Source organism: Rhipicephalus sanguineus, chromosome 3 (genome assembly GCF_013339695.2).
Source record: "Rhipicephalus sanguineus isolate Rsan-2018 chromosome 3, BIME_Rsan_1.4, whole genome shotgun sequence".
Classification (NCBI taxonomy): domain Eukaryota; kingdom Metazoa; phylum Arthropoda; class Arachnida; order Ixodida; family Ixodidae; genus Rhipicephalus; species Rhipicephalus sanguineus.
The window spans coordinates 131853179-131865234 of NC_051178.1; the positions used below are offsets into that span (position 1 = coordinate 131853179).

Genomic DNA, 12056 nt, shown 5'->3' on the forward strand with positions numbered 1-12056 from the left:
GAACCCGCGTACTCTCGATCCTAAGGCGAAAATGCAAACTATTCGGCTATCCAGGCACGCTAGCAGATCACAGCATAGCCTTGTGTAGTATAGTGTAGCAAAGGGCAGGGAAGGGAAAGTGATCGTGAGGAGGAGAGATGTGATGGTTTGGAGGGAAAGGAGGAGGGGAGAGAGTAAAGCATAGCACAGAAAGAATGAGAAAGAGAAATAGAGAGAAATAAATTCAGAAAGATAAATAAAGAGAGAAAAAGAGATCAACGAAAGAGGGAGAAAGAAATAGAGTGTGAGAGATAGAAAGAAAGGGGTGAAAGAGGACGAAAGATAGAAAGACTGGAAAGAGAAAGAGAGTGAAATAAATAGAAATAAACGGACAAAAAAAGACATAGAACAGAGAGAAGAGAGAAGAAAGAAATAGAGGAAGAAAGAAAAAAATTGCAACACCCAACGAAACAGCAAAAGCCAGGACTACACAGGTGCCGTTGTCTCTTTAGCATTGCGCATTTAGTGCGAGCTACGGCAATTTTTTTCATACTGGTTCCATGTCGTATGTGCGAGTCTGTTATGCGAACGGAAATGTGCAAGCATCGTATCATGTGCTGAACACATGATGCGATGCGTTTGTAAGTGCACACACCCAGCACTTACAAACTGTGATGTCCCATCATACTCAAGTACCAAGTCTGTCCACATTGATCTTATTTTATTCGTTTCTTTTTCGTACTGCTTCCACGTCGTACGCGTGAGTCTATTATGCGAAAGAAAATGTGCAACGTGCATCGCAAACGACAAAATGCTTAGTTATGCAAACGTGTTTCCGTATATATGCTTGTCAACTTTATTGTTTCTGTAAAACTGCAACTGTGGGCAAACCCTGGCATGGGTCCGCGTGCCCTTCGACGATAACAGTGTGTAGGCACACAATTTTCTAGCTTATAAGTGTGCTCGGGGGGGGGGGGGGGAGGGAAGGGGGGGAAGGTGGGTGGGGGGTGACCACAATGTGCGCGTCGAATGGCGGTCCTCCCTACTACTTGCCAATAAAAGGCCATAAGAATTATTAAATAGGCGCGATTTCTGCATTATGGGGGGGGGGGTAACAACTTGTATATGTATTTGGGAACTCTAAGAATTTGGATCAGCAGAACGAAAGAACCCGGATGGTTCCGTACATGGTCGGCTACTTTAGTTATTCTGACAGCCATGCTAGGTCAGTCTGCGAGCGACGATAGCTAAACATGCTCACCTCTAAAGGGCTGGTGCCACGAAATTTGCGGCTTGAACGTTCTTTGCTGTAAGCGTTTCCTATAGCTCCAGGAAGCATGATACACGCACCAAGATTCGTGTATTCTCGCTAAACACTTTAATATCGCCTTTTAAGTGGACAACTTTCGGTTTCGGTTTCTGGGCGCCGAGGTTGGGCAGTGACGTAGCAGTGTAGGGGGCTTGGTCACGTGACCACACAAGGTTGTGACGCACTTAGCCAGGAAGCGATCGAAACTCGGCGAGTGATGCAGCAACCGATGATTGGCCGGTACGTACGTTCCAGAGGTGGCGGAGGTCCGGAGGTCACTCACGTCACTACAGCAGATCTGGTTTGACGTCACTACAACTTTCGTTGCCCCTCCTATAGAGCTACATCAGTGTTGGCGTGCTAGCGATGGGCCTCGAGCGGGAGAATGGGCATTTAGGTACACTTTGGAAGTGAATTAAAATATATTCTAAACGTTGGCTGTGTCCGACCCTTCGTGTGGAGTGTCCTTCCATACAGAGGAAACCCACAACAGGCTTGTTGTACCCTCGAAATTTGATGGTACCGCCCCTTTAAGGCAAAAACCTTAGATGCCTCATTAAACGCAAAAGTTGACCGTCGGCGTTGACCGTCGTCCCGAGACGTCGGCGTCAACAAGAGTGATTCCACGAGGGCTTCCACCTCCTTTTTTAATGTGTGACATTTCACTGTTACTGTGAAACGATTACCGCACCATTTAATTCCTCCCTGAATGAATCTTTCTCAGCAGTGCATGCGCATTCAGGATCCTAAATGTGCACGTCTCCTGTTCTAAAAGCAGAGAAGTTAAAAGTAACTGCTCAGAAAAGAGCGATGTAATGTATATTGCACTACCGCAACTTTATCTACGTGTATCGAGTAACATATATTTCTTGCTTTCAAACTGCTATAAATAAAAATTTGATAGCTCTGGGTTATGAGAGACTCGCCTCTCTAGTTCTATGTTTAGGAATACTCCGTAGCACGTAGCAAGAAAGGATAGGACGATAAGTAAGATGATTGTTTTTCTGTTGTTCTTGTTCTAATCATATGAGAACACAATTTATCGAGAAGTTATTACATACAGTGAACTTCCCCATAGCAGAAATCAAGTGAGAATTTTTATTGAAATACAATACTGAAAAGTAAAAGAGAAATGAAAAGTGTACAAGATAACAACTTGCCACAGGTGGAATCTTGTAATGAAATAAGCGTAATTCTCGGTGTCTCGCTCAGGTAATTTGAACGTTCAAACGTCTACGTATGCGGCGTTGCCACGCCAACGGTGTTCAAGACAAGGCCTCGGAGGTCCTGCATTTAAGTAATGGCAGGCAGGACGTTGACGCCGAACCCGAAGCACTTCTAGTAGATGCAATCGCCTGCGGTACTTTCGTCCGTGCTGTCCATTCTGCGCAGCGTTCCGAGCAATTCTCGAAGTGAGGTGGCTCGAACCTTCCCACGGGTGTTCCTCGGTAATGCTTCGGCGAAGTAGACTCCACCGTGCAGGTGCATGAATGAAGCCATTCGATCTGAACGAGTGAACACGAATAATGCTAAAGTCAAGATTCCGCGGACACGACGATCGATCGCGACAGTGAATTGGTCAACACGACCGCCAGAACAATCCGTATAGGGTCCCTAAGTCATTACGAGACGAGAATGGTTTAGAAGAACAGATACTTGGGCGAGCTTGTAATGATCCGGAAGCGCAAAACACTCAAGATACACAAGTCTTGTCTAGTGCTTCTTGTGTATCTTGTGTGTTTTGCGCTTCCAAGTGCCATCATGAGAAGGTCTTTTTTCGCCTTCACTACACTTCCTACAGGTGCTGTCTCCTCCTCGCCTCTTATTTGTTCATAAAAATTGGCCGCGTATCTGCGTGCTTCGCTGCAAACTCCGTTTTTTGCAGGCGACATGCCTACCGGGTCACCGGTCGACATGTTTGGCGTGTCGAAGACCGGTGATTTACCTTAATGTGAATGACTAGTGTCAATCCAGTTCGCTGCAGCGGCGCCATCGAGAAATACAAAAATTGGCCCCAGCGTCAGCTTCTCCGCAACGCATGGTTGCTAGCGGCGTGTGGAAGACAGATGCGCAACTCTGATACCTAAAGGTAACATATGCAGTAATTCTACGCTGCGTGAGATATGGGCACCATATGGCACTACGTCGGGAAACGAGCTTGTGCAGAGGGCACGGAGGAGGAAAGTTCTTTCCTTCCTTCGTGGCAGAGGGCTTTCGTCGGCACGTCGCATTTTCAGCGCAGCTTAAGAAACTAGGGTCTTTAGAATTATGTATCTATGTATTTTCTATTAAAGGAACACACCACCTAACCTAGTGATTTTGTGCCTCAGACACGCGTAATATTTACTTTTTGATCGACAACGTTCACATGTATGAACAGCCGTACCAGTTCAAGATGGGTGGGCGGTAAGCAAGTGGTTCAACTTTGGCCGGATGGCTGAACCGGGTGACAGACAGACAGACAAACAGACAGACAGACCAAAATTTCTGCGTTTAAGTTCCCCAAGAAAGACTATCGTCTTTAAAAGACGTGAACAATGTCAGTACTAAGCGTAGAGCCTGTCAGGATTTCGCGCTTTTCGGCGATCGGCTACACGCTGTTACATCTGCGTGTAAAACGTGCAAAACGAAGTGATATATCACTTGATCGCGCACGATAGCCGTGCGAGACAAGGCAGAGCGGGCGTGCTGCTGCATGATAAAGCAGGACACTAAACAATACACAACTGGCGCCCCACGTACAGGCACCAATCGAGAGCTTATTTTCTCATGACCTCACGTGAACAGACTGCTGGCGTCACGAATTGCGCCGAAAAGACGGCAAATGCCTGGAGAGAATAACACGATCGTTATTTGTATTTTAAGAGGTTGGTTAGGGTCCCTTTAAAGGTTAAAAGTGCGCTATATTTATAATAATAGCTTTTCAATCGGGAGCGAAACTCTGCAAATAGCGTAGTTAAACACTAGTGTTGATTGACCTTGGTGGTTGGTGCTGCACATGAGTAAAGAAAGTAAAGGTGCATAATGTACTCATTACGAGGAACTGAGACGATGTCAACTGACCTCGAAACTCTAACGTGCTCATTGGGCATCGCGACACTGCCCGATTCTGCCGTGTCTCTTCATAAGGCCCCTGTTTCACGCCATGTCTTTCACGAGCACGCAGTCAGCCGAAATATAAGGAAGCAGATAAGGTCAAAAACATTCCTCACTGGAGACTGCCACGAGTCGCAGTATACGTCGCTCCGGAACAAGTACACCGCAATGTAAGGCAAGTGGGCAGGAAAACAAAAGCGACCCTGCAGTCAAACGAACATCTACAAGCAAGCGGGAAAGACGCGGCGTGAGAGGAGCAGACAGCGTGCTATGTATGCGAGAAATCCTGAAAAGTCATCGAGGATGAAGGCAACGAAGACATTGCTAAAAATATGAAGGACAACAGACTTACACGAGAGGCTGTAGACTGACAGAGATGCCTTATAGCGCAAAATACTGACGGGCTGTGACGTTGTGTGTGTGCTCCTCCTCTTCTCTCTCTCTCTCTCTCTCTCGTTACTCTTCTGAGCTTCAAGCTCCCCCATCCATTTCCCAATTGTAGGGCAGCATATCGGTTATTCTAAACAGGTCAACAACCCTGCCTTTCCTATCTCTCCCGTTTTCCTTCATTCGTAGTATCTCGAAAAATAGGAGAAAACCCCCTCGTGTGAATGAGTAACACGCCCTCCACTGGCAACAATATAGTCCAGCCTGTTCTAATATCACAGCGAGTAAGTAGGCGCACTTCGTAACTAAGCACGGACAAAGTACTTGGACGTCACCAGAAGGGAATAGTGTGGAAAGTTCATCTGGCCATTGTGCATGCGCAGAGTAAAGTTGGCGTAATTTTTTTATTCTCACCTGCCACGTAATGCTTCAACGCGTCGGCGAGTCGCTGGTCTTGGGAATGTCCGCGCTTCGTGACGACCAAGGCAGCCGGGAACTCTTCATCGTACGGAGAGGGTATGCCTAGCACGGATACCTCTTCTACGGCGGGGTGTCCCATTAGGCAATGTTCGATCTCAGATGGCGATACTTTCCTCGTCTGGCACACGAGCATTGTCTTCAGTCGACCGCACAAAAACAGCCTACCATCGTGATCGTAGTACCCGAGGTCACCTGCAATGACACCTGATGATTAATACGACTGTCATTCTTTGCGCTATCAACAAGAGTAGAACATCGCTGAATCGCCACCTAAAATTAAATAGGACATTGCGGCCTTTAAATCGTCTGCGCATTATTGATTGCGCGTTTTTTTTATGCTTGGAAATTGTGAAAGTATGGGTGGCATTTCTCTAATTGCCAGCCGAGTGTTCATACGATTATCGTCATGCTTGGCGAGGAGTACGGATGGACCGCGAGGATCTAGCCTCTCAACTATCCAACGGCAAAGCCTGGATTTGGTCCCCCAACCTAGTGTTAATACTTATGCTAATAGCATAACATTAAAGAATTGTTGATAGTACCTGTCAGAACTTCACGACGCGAACTAATTCAAGAACCCCCGAACTGTTCTGTGCGTCTGTGACTCGACAAAAACTATCGGGGCACCAAAGGCATCCTGATGAGTAAGTGCAAGAGGCTTCCCTGACGCTTAGCGTGTCGCCTATAGTTTATGTCGCTGAGTTCGCTGCCTACGAAGTACAAAATCTTTGTAAGTCTGCGAAACGTGCGAAGCTAGCTGATATAACTCGTGTCTGTAATTCGCGGATCGGGACTAACTCTCGTCTTCTCATCAAATGAGTGTCTCGTTGTCATTTACCCGTATGTATCCAGCCTTCCGTATCCATGAAGTCAGTCGCATCTTCGAGATGTCCGCAGTACCCAGTCACAGCGAGCGGTGTATCGAAGAGCACTTCTCCACACTGCATGGGTCCGAGTACCTTGCTGCTGACTGTATCTATTATCTGTCAGTACATTAGGGGAAGAGTTCGCAAAGTGGAAGAACAATAAAATAGTCACAGTATCGCCGCAAGGACGAAGCAATGAATGCGATAACAAGAAAAGCGGCTCGTGATGGACGCGCTGCTACCCTGCAGAAGCATCTACCCCACGGCAGCAACTACCGCGAAAGCAGACAGCGGAAGGGCAAGGTTCTCCCTGCGCAAGTATTAGAAGAAGCGAGCGAGTTGGTCGACGACTTTTAAATGCGCTCGTTGCGCTCCTCGCGCCATCTCGCTGGTAATGAAGAAACGCTTATTATCGCCTGCCGTCTCTAAGTCCTGCCAGCGGTAAAGGGTGTGCATATAACGCTCGCCGTTAGCTGCTTCAAGGATCTGCGCTTTGTGGCGTAGTGGTTAGCGCCACGCGCTGCGGAGCGAGAGGTCGCTGGTTCCATTCCGCGCCTCGGAAGCATTTTTCTGAATTATTTTTCTTTGGGATATATATATATATATATATATATATATATATATATATACGGCGCATGACGACGGCGACGGCAAAAACCAGCCGAGACTGTCCATATAATTTGCGATAAAAGCAGGAGGGCGAGAAACTATTAGTTTGTTTGAAAACGTGCATGTTTCACAGGTACTTCCATCACGTCGAAATACGAGCCCTTAAAAGTCTTCTTTTCTTCATTCATAGCGAGGGTCTCGTTCTGGCAGACTTAATGCCTTCAGGTAGTATACGAGGGATTATTGATCAGCTGCCGGCTCGTAAAAAGTCCACATGCTACGCGACGCAAACAGGCAGAAAAAAAGAGTGTTCCACACTCGCCGCCATGGCTGCGATCGGCGCTGAGTAACACTCCTAGGTTTAAATGTATATATATACCCCATAAAGTGGACGGGAGGATGACCGCCGCCGTAGCTCAGTGGTAGAGCATCGGATGCGTTATTCGAAGGTCGCAGGTTCGGTCCCTGCCGGCGGCAAGTTATCTTTTCGTCCACTTTCTTCACATTTATATCCTAATTGCTACAGATAACGTCCCCTATACTTTCCTTGGCATTATTGTCTGTTAGTGCTCATTAATATTAGTCCTCCAACGGGAGACAACGGGAGGGGTCCTGAACCACTTTTCCAAGTAATCATCGAATTATCTCAGTATTGCAGTTTATTGCTTCACGAATCGATTGCCGTAAAACCGTAAAATTGTCCGTAAAATTGCCGTAAAATTGTCCGTTCCGCCAAGGACGAGCGGAATAACGGAGTTTTTGGCACGGGACAAGGAAGTTACGTGAGTGCGCGTCATGAAACGCGATCGCTCTCCAGCTGTGATTCGTGTGCGCGAGTGCGGCTACTGTGTAACGTTAGCACACTATATGGTGCGTGGCGCCAGCATCTGGCCGTGCTCCGTGACAAGAAGCGCATTTGATCCAAACGCCGCTCTTGATTTATGTCGGCTGTTGGCCAAAAGAAGGCCATCTGTTGTTCGACGTCAAACAGCAGGCAATCCGCCCCCCGAAGAGAGTGAGAACGGGCCTTTCTTTGTATGAAGAGAGCGCGCTTGAGAAAATGGCAACTTCGATCTCCGGTTCTGAACTCTCCTTGCCCCACACGACTGCAAGATTTGGCTGAGCTGTTTATAGCAATGTCTGCTTTTCGCGGGATGTGTTTTCTCACGAAGCCCGGAAGGTGGTTCATGACCCCTATAAGCGTAATATAGGATAACGAACGAACGACGTGAAGACTCTTCGTCAATTATTAATCATCATTTTAAAAAACAAAGAGGAATGATTTATTCTCGACGTTTCGACCGGGGTCCGGTCCTTATCAGGAATAAGAATACATCTGGCTTCTGGTTATATACTTATGCGTATTTTAGAACATGAGGGAAAAGTGTGTGTGTGTGCGTGTGTGTGTGTGCCTATGTGTGTTAGTGCGCGTGCGTGCGTAACCTATCTCTCATTTTCCCCTTTTTTATGTCTTTTTTACTTCTTTTTTGCACATATATACTCGTAGCCGCGATGTACTGTGCGCGTATCCTCACTTCGAGGCGGTGTTTTCGCGTGCAAGAAGTGCAAGCCGGGCAGAGCCTCGCTCTAGTTTCATATAGGGCACACAGCCTAAGCCCAAAACCAAACACTCCAACGCCATCAGTCTGGAGAGAGCAAACAAAATAAGACGCCGTTGTAACCGAGCGAGATTACCTTCATCCTGGCACCAGGTATTGGGAAACCGGCGTTCGTGCCAGACACTTCTCCCTTAGGAGGAACAGCCATAAATCCTCCGGCTTCCGACATGCCGTAGCAGCTGCGAAGCTCGTCCAACTGGAATGTGCTCGCCAGCTCTTCTGCCAGCGCTGGTGGTGTCACGGAGCCAACAATGATGATCCTCCTCAGTGATTTTCTCAAAGCAATGTCCCAGTCCTCGGACGTTTTCATAAAGTTTAGCATCCGCTTTAGCCTCGAAGGGAAGCTCACTATCGTCACTGCCTGGGAAGACAATGCAGAAATCTGTGTTGCATCACAATCAGGCCTATACGCTACTAATAGGTGAACTTCTCGATTGATTGATTAGCGCTTGAATTGCGGCCAGTGTTTTAAACAGCCGTGCAGCTTGTGGCCATGAGTTTCTCCACGCATCTTCAAATTGATAGTTTTTGTGTTCAGGTTACTTGTGGTAGCGTTGGAATTATATGTGCTATAAAGGAAAACCCATAAGGATAACAGTCCGGATCACTATTGGTTGTAGTAATAGCAGTATTATAGTATTAACTGTTAGTGTAGTAATATCACTAGTCAGGCCCGTAGCCTGGGGGGGGGGGGGGGGGGGGCTAGGGGCCCGGGCCCCCACCGAAATTTAGGTGAAATAGGTGCTTTTACCAAAATTAACTAATCAACATAGGTGTCTTTTTTCAAATAGTCAAGGTTTTCAGCAAGTGTTTCCCCTCCGAAAAAAGATTCCTGGCTACGGGCCTGCCACTAGTAATCATTAGCAGTAGCAGTAGATATATAAAGCATATACAAAGCCCTTTTTTTAACAGCTCTATCTAACGCCAGAATACGACGCGTAAGATGCACAGAATTTAGGCCATGCGTTAATTTGGATTGCTGCATAAAACCTTCGCATTCGTCTACAAATCGTGTGTTACGAAGGGTCCGAAAGTTCTGGGGCGAAAAGGCTTTCTTTTTGTCACAGTCACGCGCCGCACACGCTCCCAAATGACCAAATGCAAACAGTTTAGCATGTCCGGCTCCATATATTGCTAAGCAGTTTTGTCGTGATCTGATTGCAATAACACAAAGGAACGGAATGAAAGTAGTTGTGCTGTCGTCCAAATGCATGATTCGGCACCTTACAGTCTTTTATGACATCGAAAAGGTCAAGAGGCACAGCGTCGCACGTTCGGCTGATCACGATGGTCGATCCAAGGTGAAGCGCCAGAAGCCACAGGAAGAACACCATGAGGCAGGAAATATTGCAGTCGCCCAGGAAGACGTCATTGCAAGCAAACATCTCGGCACCGCTAAAGAAGAAACGAGTTCAAGAACGTTAGTTCATCGGACGCATTTTACGCAATCTCGCGTTTATAGAGAACGCGTCACAATATAACTGTATACGAGAGCAGCTGTGTCTATAGTCTTGGCAGAAGTCGAGAGCAGGTATTAGCAAAGGCCCAGATTCTCTGCAGCTGGTGGGAGGCGATGCTTTTAGAGCTCACTAAGCGGACTGTATTTCAGCGAGCACTGATCGGATAGCACGCAAAAGTTTTCTCCGGCAGGACGTATACGCCCTCTGATCCCACCGTGTGCTCTTCGTCTAACTAGGCCTGAGGAAGTCGTGCTGAGGACGCTTCGGGTCGGGGTGGCCTTTGCACCGGCTGCCCTCTCAACGTGGAAATGGTCGTATTTACCGCTGGGTGCCACGTGTCCGTACTGCTCCGTCGAAGTGGTGGAAGCAGATGCACACCATCTAATATGGACATGTCGAGGGTTACGATCGCAACGCTCCCATCTACTTCTGCAAGCCGGCCTTCGCTGCAGTGTCATGACCAGCTGCGACCGCTGGATACATGTAACAGATTCTACAAGACACAGCTTCAATTCATACACAACACGGGCCTTACAGCGCACATCTAATACACATATACACACCAAGTAGTAGGCCTTAAGGGCAAGCCTCATCGCAATAAAAAGAAACGTAGAGATGGCGGATTGTCACCAGTTGTTATAAGCAGCGTTCGGGCTCTATCTGTATAGTTGGCGCGCATAATTGAAATGAAAGAAGAAGAAGAAACGTGTCTACTTACACAACGCATGAGATTTGTCGCAGGAAGCGCTCTTCACGATACTCGACGCCTTTCGATGCACCGGTTGTGCCCGTGGTCCACTCCACGAAAGTGCAGTCGCCATAATCAAACTTTTCGTTTTCGTTCAGCGATTCGTCATTTCCGACAAATTCAAAGACGCTGTTGAAGCCGTATCTCTTCTCACCCACTACAAACACCTTCTGCTAGGAAAAAAAACGACGCCAGAAGGAGAATATGGCTAAGCGGGAAAATAAGCGCAAGCCTATATCAAACATATTGGTCGGCTTGGTCGACGCATTTCTGACTCTGCAATAGTTAGACACACACGGCATAACAGCCTTTTCTGGGGCCTTCTAGGTTAGGATCCTAAAGTTTCATAGAACAGCACTCGACGAACATGAACGACAAATGTGAGCACGCAACATCGCTGATTCATTCGTTCATAGAGTAAACTTAAGCGACAAATGTACACTTCAGCGCTTACAAACTGCGCGAAAGCCACGCCGAGGCGCGCAGACGCGGGACTACTGTACCGTTGCAGTGCTGCCGCGAAATGGGACCTTTTTTTTTTTTTCGGGCTGCGTGACAATACATTTTGATACTTGGAAGGCGGGATGTGCGTGAGAAGTTATACTTTCGGTGCGGAAAACAAAAGGATACACTTAAACGAACATTACATACTTAAAAAAAGTTCTTGCTCAGCCAGAAAAGTTCAGTGGAAGCTTTTTCTTTTTCCTTTACTTCGAAATAATCTCCGATAACACCAAGCAACAATGTCAGACAAAAAAGATATCTGCCAGAGAAATTCGCACGCTCACCTTGATATTGCAGCGGCTAATGATTCGAGTGAACATTTCGATGTGACTTGCGTCGGAAAGAACGTGAGTGGCACCAGACCTCTCAATTTTGTCGATAATGTCGTCTGAAAAAAAAAAAAAAAAAAAGGACGCAGCGCTGTTTGTTTTTTTTTAAATGCGAAGCATTTCTTAGCGAACTTCTGCGACTTTGAGCGTATCTATCTATCTATCTATCTATCTATCTATCTATCTATCTATCTATCTATCTATCTATCTATCTATCTATCTATCTATCTATCTAGCCGCCTACGACTTTGTGCTCTCAAGGTCGCTTGGTTCATCGAATGTGCACCAAAATTGGTGTGGCGTAACATGACTGTATGACGAACATAAATGACAAGTCATAACATGAAAATCATGACACGCATGTCATGTACAGCACGATTTACATGCTACGCTCATGGTGCGCTGGCGACCGTTTCGCTAGTTTGATATACAACAAAATTGGTATCTTGCGACGTGACTGTGTGACGAACATAAATAACACGAGTTAACATGAAAATCATGACACGCATGTCATGTACAGCATGACTTATGTGCCACGCTCACGGTGCGCTCGCGGCCGTTTTGCTAGCTTGATATATACCAAAATTGATATCTTGTGATGTGACTGTGTAATGAACATAAATAACACGAGTTAACATGAAAATCATGACACGCATGTCATGTACAGCAT

The 12056-nt window shown here is 46.7% G+C and overlaps 1 protein-coding gene across 1 annotated transcript in view; it reads right to left on the reverse strand.

The window, feature by feature from the left end:
- Positions 1-2344: 2344 nt before the first annotated feature.
- Positions 2345-12056, reverse strand: part of LOC119387153 (luciferin 4-monooxygenase) — a 40072-nt gene continuing 30360 nt past the window's right edge. Inside the window, exons 4-10 of the mRNA XM_037654459.1 lie at positions 11342-11445; positions 10524-10723; positions 9569-9740; positions 8422-8706; positions 6090-6234; positions 5186-5443; positions 2345-2793 (exon numbers count right to left, since the gene is read on the reverse strand). Coding sequence (XP_037510387.1) covers positions 2627-2793; positions 5186-5443; positions 6090-6234; positions 8422-8706; positions 9569-9740; positions 10524-10723; positions 11342-11445 — 1331 coding nt within the window. The 3' untranslated portion in view covers positions 2345-2626. The remainder of the gene's footprint in view (positions 2794-5185; positions 5444-6089; positions 6235-8421; positions 8707-9568; positions 9741-10523; positions 10724-11341; positions 11446-12056) is intronic.